This window comes from Acomys russatus, chromosome 19, assembly GCF_903995435.1.
Source record: "Acomys russatus chromosome 19, mAcoRus1.1, whole genome shotgun sequence".
In the NCBI taxonomy this organism is placed as follows: domain Eukaryota; kingdom Metazoa; phylum Chordata; class Mammalia; order Rodentia; family Muridae; genus Acomys; species Acomys russatus.
Genome location: NC_067155.1, coordinates 54,850,694 through 54,860,017, shown reverse-complemented (window position 1 = coordinate 54,860,017; position 9,324 = coordinate 54,850,694). Strand labels below are relative to the sequence as shown.

Here is a 9,324-nt window from a genome sequence, read left to right as displayed (position 1 = left end):
CCCATATGCTGATGGGAATAGTGTGTGTCCTTCTGCCGTTAGAGGAAGTGTTCTGTAGTGTCTTCCAGGACATTTGTCCTTGCTTAAAAAGACATTTCTTTGTTGATTTTCATTGTAGATTCAAGCAAGTAGGATATTGAATTCTTTCCTTTGAGACTGCATAGTATTTGCCATTTGCATTTGAGTGGTTCCATGATAGGTTCCATGTATTTATAATTCCTAATTTGGGGGGGGGTTCAAGACAGATTCTCTCTATATAGCATTAGCTGTCCTGGACACTCTTTGTAGACCAGGCTGGCCCCAAACTCACAATGATCTGCCTGCCTCTGCCTCCCAGGTGCTGGGATTAAAGGTGTGCGCCACCACGCCTGGCATCCTAAATTTTCTTGATGAATTTTTTTAAACAAAGTCTCATGTATCTCAGGCTAGCCTCAAACTATGTAGCCAAGTAACCTTGATCTTCTGAGCCTCTTTTACAGCCAGATGGCTGGGACTACAGATGTGCACCACATCAAGTGTGTATGGGGCTGGGGCCTGGAGCCTAGGCAAGCACTGTACCAATTGAGGCATGCCCCTGGCACCTACAGTGGGTCTTTCACATTGTGTTTTCCTGGTGGTTGGTGATCTTTTTGTCTCTAGTGTGGAGTCCCTTGACTATTCCTTTAAGAGCACTTATAGAGCTGGGTGTAGTGGCACACACCTTTAATCCCAGCACTCAGGAGGCAGAGGTAGGTGGATCGGTGTGAGTTCGAGGTCAGCCTGGTCTACAAAGTGAGTCGAGGACAGCCAGCACTACAGAGTGGTATTCATGACCTTGGAGCTACAGGACACAGATAAGAACCTTCTCCTCATCCCCTGAAACAGGCTTGGCTGGGACTGGAGTTTTTTGCATGAGCAGTTAGTCTCAGGAAGCCCTTCCCTAGTGTGCACAAGATGTGTACAAGTGGTACCAGCTTTTAAAGCACTGATCATTGTCTCTGGAACTGCAGGATGAACATGGTACCACCTTGAAGATGCACACGTAACAATGGCTATCTTGGGAGACACATGGTATCAGCAGCCACAGTCCTAAGGTCTTTTTTTGTTTGTTTTTTGAGAAATGGTTTCTCTGTGTAGCCTCAGCTGTCATGGACTCGCTTTGTAGACCAGGCTGGCCTCGCTAAGGTCTTTTTGTTGTTTTCATTTGGTTTTGGTTTTTTGAGACAAGGTTTCTCTGTGTAGTCTTGGCTATCCTGGGCTCACTTTGTAGACCAGGCTGGCCTTGAACTCATGGAGGTCCACCTGCCTTTGCCTCCGCAAGTTCTGAGACTGAAGGTGTGTGCCATCACGGCCCAGTTATTAGTGATCTGACTTCCACCTAAGAGCCACAATGACCACTGGCTGCATGGCACAGGGTGGAAGCAGAGACCAGTTCATATCCTCTGATTGCCCATGGGTGTCGATGCTGAGCTGCATAGCTCTGGAGGATCTGGGTGTGCAGTGCAGTAAACCTCTTGTAGAAAGACCTTTCTCATGGTTTCCACAGTATAGTTCTCTTGTGATGCTCTCCCACACTGAATATCCTGACATCCTCCCAGAATCTTCCTCATTACAGCAGCATGCACACAGATGTCCCTTCTCCAGCAAGACAGTGTCCACCAACCGCACAGCTCTCACATCCTCTCTGGCTAGGTTTACAGCTCCAGTTACCTTACTGCCCAGTGGACACACCCACTGTGTGTTTAGCCGGCCTCTCATACTGAACACAGCCATGTCTGCTGGTTACACTCGACCCCCCTACCCCCAGTCAGTAATGGTTGCTGCTTCTTGAGCCGTTGAAGGCAAGTCAGTGAGTCCACATCCTGAGCTGTGTTGCTCTCACTCTGCATCTGCTCTGTCAGCAAATGCTTTTAGCTTTGTAAGGGGTTGTCCTATCTCAAGGCACTACAGTCTTCCTAGAGCAATGGTTCTCAACCTTCCCACTGCTTCAAACCTTTAAGGAAGATCTTTGTGTGGTAGTGATTCCTAACAATCATCTCTCCAGCCCCAAAATGTGTTGCCTTTGTTTGTTTTTCGAGACAGGGTTTCTCTGTTACACAAAGCCTTGCCTGTCCTGGACTTGTAAACCAGGCTAGCCTCGAACTCAGAGATCCGCCTCATCTCCCTCCACCTCCTGGGTGCTGGGATTAAAGGCGTGTGCCACCACCACCTGGCTCCAACAATGCTGTTTTGTTGCCACTTGATAACTCTAAGTTTGCTACTGCTGTGACTCAAAATGTAAATATATGATATGCAGATGACCTCAGGTGACCCCTAAGGGTGAAAGGGTCATTCCACTCCCAGGTTAAAAACCCCTGCTAGGGCCTAGATTCTACTGTCTAAGGACTGTCATCCTGAGCACCAGCACCTTCCACTTGGTAAAACAGAGCCACAGTTGACACAGTTCTCAGTAGATACAGTTCTCTACCTACACAATGACTGTCACAGTTTTGTTTTAAGAGTTTTACTCTGTAGACCAGCCTGGCCTTGCATTGGTGCCCCAAATCTCCCTAGTACTGAGACCTGGTATTCGACTGGCAGCTAACGGCACTGCATGTGCTAGGTAGGAACACACCCATTAACCTATATCCATAGCTAATGGTCAGTTTCGGTTTTTGTTGTTGTTGTTTGAAACAAGGACTCTCTGTCTCTGTGTTAGCCTTGGCTGTCCTGGACTTGTTTTGTAGACCAGGTTGGCCTTGAACAGCAATCGGTCTGCCTCTGCCTCCTGAGTGCTGGGAGTAAAGGCTTGCGCCACCATGCCAGGCATAGTCAGTTTCAAGATACTTATCTAATGCTCATGCAGTACAATAGCTACTTATGGTACAGTCTGGACAATCAGACTCATTAGACATTCTTCCTTTTTACTGAAGGGGAAGGCTTGGGGGGTCATAGAATGTAGGTAAAACTGACCAGTGTAATACCCTTTACTTGCTTAATGTCTGTTTCCTGGCAGCTGGGGAAATTACAACAGTAACTGTGGTGTCAAACCTTCCATCACACACAAGGAATTGTGCTTTGTTCTAGCTCTGTACCTCAGGAGACACCCTTCACACTGCAGACCTGGCACTGCAGACACTGGCAACCCATAGAACATCAGCTGCCAGGCTGCAGGTGGAGAGGACCCAGGCTCAGTTCCTGGACTCACATGACAGCTCACCAACTGTCTGTGACTCCATTTCTACAGGAACCAATGCTCTCTTCTGGCCGCCTTGAGCACTAGGCACACAATTTGTGCACATACATATATGCAGGCAAGTATTTTTTTGCAGGCAAATATTCATACATACAAAATAAAAGAAAATGAATACATTTGGGCTTTTTGTGGTTTTGTTTTTCAAGACAGGGTTTCTCTGTGTAGCCTTGGCTGTCGTGGACTCATTTTGTAGATCAGGCCTTGAACTTCCAGGGATCCCCCTGACTCTGCCTCCCAAGTGCTGGGATTACAGGTGTGCACCACCACGCCCAGCTAAATAAATCATTTTTTAAAAAGCAAAATTCTGCCGGGCCTAGTGGTGCACACTTCTAATCCCAGCACTTGAGAAGCAGAGGAAGGCAGAACTCTTGAATTTGAGGCCACCCTGGTCTACAAAGAGATTCCAGGACAGCCAAGGCTATACAGAGAAACATTGTCTTAAAACAAACAAACAAATTCCATAGAAAAACTGAGAAATCAAATGGAAAAACTAAATGCTGCAAATAAGAGCTCAGAACTGCTTGAAGCTCTGTGTGAGCCTGCGTCCTGTGCCCAAGTACCTACTTGTCCACCACTGCCCTAAAGATCCTGCTGAGTGGCGGTGGCACACACTTTTAATGCCAGCACCTAGGAAGCAGAGGCAGGTGCTCTCTGTGAGTTTAGGTCAGCCTGGTCTACAGAGTGACTTCCAGGACAGCCAGGGCTACACAGAGAAACCCTGTCTCAAAAAACCAAAACCAAACAAACCCCTAAAGATCCCAAAGTATGAAGGTGACTAGTCTGGAGTGATGCTTCATCTGAAGGGGAAAAATGGCTTTATTATTTATATTTATTTAAAATCACCTCTATTTTATGAACAGTAGCTAACAGGGCAAGTTAGAACATTTAGGTCTCATAAAAGCATTCATGATGTAATACCAGTTATTACTGAGATGAACAAAATAAGTGTAGATTAACACATTACAAGAAACAGTGCAGAGGTAGCTTGCCCTGGGAAGCCACTTGGTCAAAATTGCCCTGCAAATACAAGACATCAATAGCAATGACCCATGAGATCTTAAATAAAACGTCATGGGGGTGGAGCTCCCTCTGCAGCTGCTCCTTCTGCTGGTTTAGCTTCTGAGGACTCCTCCTCTTCTGAGGACTCCTCTGATTCTTGTACTTCAGACCAGAGGTAGGCGATCAGCATTAGGCAGCACAGTAAAAGGATAAGAAATATAGGGACCACAAGCACCACCACTTTCAGGTTTACATCATCATCCTCCATCCTAGGCATGGCAGGGTCTGTACCTGGGAACAAACTCAAGTTTTGAACAGCTGGCTTACCAACAGGGCCGCTGTCCATACTCCCCCCATTTCCTAGGCTACTGCAGTCAGGAGGGGCAAAACCAGCATCACAGTGACAGTGCCTCAAATTGTTGCACACTCCTCTCCCATGACACATTTCCTGTGGTTCACAGTTGTACTGGAGCACCATGTGATCAGTGCAGATGTATTCCATGCAGACTTTGTTTGGGGCACAGTAGGTGCCACCCTGCACATCTCCATAATCGGGGACATCAGTAATGTTATAGGCGTCCATGCTCCAGCACCAGTCATCTCCATGGGGAACCTGGAGAAGTGTGTGTCGCGGTTTGACTTGCGGCAAGTACCTAACATTTGTACATACCAGTTTCCCACAAAATATATCCTCGTTGGAACATGTTTCATATCCTAAGTTAGCCATACTGGGATGGCCACAGTTTCCAAACCGGTTCCCTTTGGTATTAATTGAAATGTAACAGTCCTCAGGGGCGGATCTTGCAGGATACCCATATATCTTAGTGCATTGTTTATCTGGGTTCCTACACCAACCTCCAGAGCAGTAATAAATCTTATCACACCGTGTGCCATCCTGCTTGTAGCTGTTTGCGGGGCATTCTTGACTATTGCCATTGCAGTACTCAGGAAGGTCGCACACATCCTCAACAGGGCGACATAAGGCCCCTTTCTTCTTGAAACTACATTTGTAGCAACAGAGCCCCTGACTGCACTGCGCACCCCTCTTCAGTGTACACGTTGGCTCACAGCATGGGTGATGTTCACAGTCAGGACCACAGTCACACTCCTCCCCAGGCTCCACCACACTGTTTCCACACCGGGCAGCTCTGCGCTTGCGGCTTTGGCGCCGAGGCTCATCAAGCAGGCAGGCCCCTCTGCCATCCTGGAGGAAATGGTGGAAGTGGTCAGAGCTGCAGCTGCTGAAGCCACTGTCCTTACTGATCTTCTCATGCATGAGGCAGAAGTGTTTAGAGTCACAGGTGCAGGCCGGGTGGTCATGCTGGATACCCAGGTTATGTCCCAGCTCGTGGGCCACGAGGGCCGAGAACAGGAGGACGTCTTCGTGATGGAAGGCCTCCACCGCTGCCGCAAACCCGCCTGAACAGGCACCATTGAGAAACGCCTGGCCCTCATTCTCTCCTGGATGATGCCCAACGATCAGATGTGCGACATCGTGCCTGCCCCGGTCCATGAGCTTCTCCTGTCTCCAGCGGTTGAAATTCCTGAGTGTAGCCTGCAGGTCCACTGGGACCTCTATCTGGTCCCCCTCTGTCCAGATTTCCACGCCCACCAGTACCACCTCTGTGTTTATTCCCCTAGTGAAGCTGTTGGCCAGAGCAATGATGTCCACTATTGCCCGGACCGTCTCGTTGACATTACTGCCCCACATCTGGAACCGTTGGTGGTTGACCACGACAAACATCTCCACATTCTTGGTGTGTGACCACAAGTCAGACAGCGCCTGGAGGTCAGCAGGCTTCCTGCTCCTTTGTTGCTGGCTCATGTCCCCTGGGCTGTCTTTGGGAGTGACACTGCAGGAGACCCGAGGCTGATGTGCCACCGTGTAGAGGACGTGTTCAAACTTTTGGGAAGAGAGGATGGGCTCAATGCCGTAGGACGTCTCCTCCTTAATCAGGACGCCCCTGAGGCCTGAACAGATGTTGACAGAGACAAAGGAGCCTGGCACCCCTTCCATGTAGCCTTCATAGTGGCAGTCTTGTGAGAGGAGAGGCGTGTCTTGCCCCAGGATGCCGCTGCGGTAAGTGTAGACCGGGAAGCTGTTCACGGAGTAGTATCTCTTTACCTTCAGGTGGAGCAGCTGCTCCTGGCCCTGCAGCACCAGCATGTAGGACACCTTCCCCCCAGGGTCCTCACTTCCCCCACCTGGCAGTCTCTTGGGGATGACTGTTTCATAGGAAGAATTATGTGCAGGTCCTGTGTCACAGAACGTGCTCGGGAGGAAAATCAATAGCACCAGGACCCCTACACCGACAGACAGGTGTCCTGGCACTAATCTCAGATCCAAGTTCCACTGCTGGGCAGCCCAAATGTGAGAAGGTATCTTAGCCTCCGTTAAGGCCACTTGCCTGATCTGCAGGGAAGATAGAACGGAAGCAATTCCTCTCACCGATGCCACCTCTGACATGGCGCAAACAAGTTGGTAATGTAGAATCTAAGTTCATCAGTGGCAGCTCTGATAGGCAGGTTTTCCCTGACTCAGGAACCCAGATCTGTGCCTGTCCCTTACAGGGGGCCTTCAGGCTGTGTCTCTGTTCTTTTTTTACTCCTGGCCTCAGTGGTTATGTAGAGCACAGGGACTCCTTTCAAGTGGAAGACTTCAACTTTGCTTAAGTTTCTTTGATGTTCATGGAGATGAGCCGTCTGTCTGCAATGACTCAGCTACTTCTCTAAGTCAGACCATGTCCCGAGGCCACGGACACTGTTAACCTGCTCATTCTTTCAGACCCAACATTCTGCCAGGGCTGCGGGGGAGGGGCAGAGTTTCTCTGGGTTCTATGAACAATTAAGAGTTCTCTGTTGTCCTGCCTCTTTCCTCATTCTTACAGTGATCATGCTGTACTGATGGCTAGTTCTCTTTTATCCGTGACTGCCTTATTCTTTCTAGTGGCGTGCGCACGCACGCACGCGCGCGCGCGCACACACACACACACAGTACTTGGATGCTCTGCTTTCCATCATCTTTGTGTTTACCAAATGAATCTTGACGTTTTATATCTGCTTTAAACATGATCCTTCTCTAAGGCATAAAAGTTAACTGATCTTGTTTGTTTGTTTGTTTTGGGGGGGCGAGAGTTGGAGACAGGTTTTCTCTGTGTAGCCTTGACTGCCCTGGACTTTGTAGCCCAGGCTGGCCTCAAACTCACCGTGATCCACCTGCCTCTGCCTCCAGTGCTGGGATTAAAGGCGTGCACTACCACCATCCGGCCCAAATGATCTTAGTTTTACCACAGAAATATACTAGAGCCAGAAATCTTAGTTCTCCCCAGAGTCTTACCATAAAAATAAAATAGCAAAACAGAATGGTGACCCTAATTGCAACAACGAAGAAAATGAGAATGGGCTCTGGAAGAATTATTAAACTCTTTAATCCCAGCCAGCACTCCGGAGGCAGAGGCAGGCTGATTGCTGTGAGTTCAAGGCCAGCCTGGTCTACAAAGTGAATCCAGGACAGTCAAGGCTATACATAGAAACCTTGTCTATGGGTAATACAAAAACAACTGCTCTGACAGAGTGCTGAATTACAAATAACAGGGAATTACTGTTTCTGGAACTTTGTCCAGGGATGACATACTTTTGAGTGACAGTAACTGGGACAGCTCCAGGGTTTTTATAAACGCCCAACATAGTTCTTATGTAGACAAACGCAGATTTGATCATGGGGCCAGATGAATTCAGCTTAAAGCTGCTGAAACAGGTAAGCCATACTCAGATGAAAAGCAACAGTCCAGACAGACGTCCTTCCCAGTCATGTCCACACATCACTACACTGAAGGCAAAAACATCCTGAGCTTTTAGAAAACTCCCAAACGACAAAGATGAATGGTAAGTCAGTGTGCCAGCAAGTTCCTCTGAAGAAAGACTAACAACTAACTTCTGTCCCAAGGGAGCACTGGATTCCAATGCAGGACAGGAGTGCTGGAGGTCTGAGGATACAAGAGAGCAAGTGTGCCCTCCCTGTTATCTGTGGGACAGGATTTCACTGAAAACAACAGGTCCCTAATCCAACTCTGAGCTACATATTTCCCCCCCCCCCCCCCCCTCTGTATTTTCAAGATAGTTTCTCTGTGTAGCCTTGGCTGTCCTCACTTTGTAGACCAGGCTGGCCTTGAACTCAACAGCTATCCACCTGTCTCTGCCTCCTGAGTGCTGGCTCCATTTTTCTGGCCAGAAATTTTGCTTAAAATGGTTTTTCTCTGTTGCCTAACTCTGAGGTCTGCTATCCTGAAAAGTGCCCTTACTTCCCACAATAGCACCAGTCACCTAAGAGTAAAGACCTTCCCTCCCACTGCAGTCTCCTAGGACATAGCAATGTTTATCACTTACCCCTAGTCAATGCATCCTCCTGAAGAACAGCAAGAACGCTCCAGGAGCTAAGAGCCCTTCTGATTGAAGAGGATGAGACAAACCTGAATAACTGGGACAGAGGGCTTGCCCTGCCTGTGAGAAGTGTTAGCTCTTCTGGGTGCCAACAAAGGCAATCAACAAAATCAGCTGTCAACCACCAAGAGCTGCCTGTGCCTATGTACACAACAGAGAACAAAGAAGTCTGCCTTCTGGGCCAGTCTATACCCTGAGCATAAAGGATGCTGAAGAAAATGAACAGAGCCTGGAGATGGCACTGAACCTGTCCACTAAATTGTGGACAGCAGTAAGAGAAACAATCAAACACAACTGGCTCCTCTTTGATGATTTCTTAGCAAAACTGTGCCAGTGTAAGTCAGGGGAGCAGGGAGGGCCACACGTGATTGGAGTGTGGCTGTGAGGGAGGCAGAGCACAGAGCGGGTGCCAGGGAGTGGAAAGAAGAATAAGCCCCAAAGCAAATCCCAGTGGGCTGAGGGAACACACCCTTGGCAGGAAGGACAGAAAGGAAATGGTTGTCTTCTTCTGTGATCAGGGACAAGAGAAGGTAAGGCCATGCTCCTGTTTTTCCACCAGGTGAAGCTCCAGGCCAAGGCATGTCCATCCTGGGAGCTGTGGCAGGTGGCTGACAACTCACAATTCACAAAAACAGGCCGGCACTACAATTAATGTAGCCAACACACAGGGG

General features: G+C 48.6%; 1 protein-coding gene across 1 annotated transcript; it reads right to left on the bottom strand.

Annotated features, from left to right (window-relative positions):
- Positions 1 to 4,283: 4,283 nt before the first annotated feature.
- On the bottom strand, positions 4,284 to 6,780 carry LOC127203384 (disintegrin and metalloproteinase domain-containing protein 1a-like). Its single transcript, XM_051162151.1, has one exon. It carries the CDS (start codon positions 6,678 to 6,680, stop codon positions 4,284 to 4,286), a length of 2,397 nt encoding a protein of 798 aa, XP_051018108.1. The 5' UTR covers positions 6,681 to 6,780.
- Positions 6,781 to 9,324: the final 2,544 nt, after the last annotated feature.

Excerpts from the sequence above, each read along its gene's own strand:
- LOC127203384 (XM_051162151.1), bottom strand. The coding sequence starts at position 6,680 with ATGTCAGAGGTGGCATCGGTGAGAGGAATTGCTTCCGTTCTATCTTCC.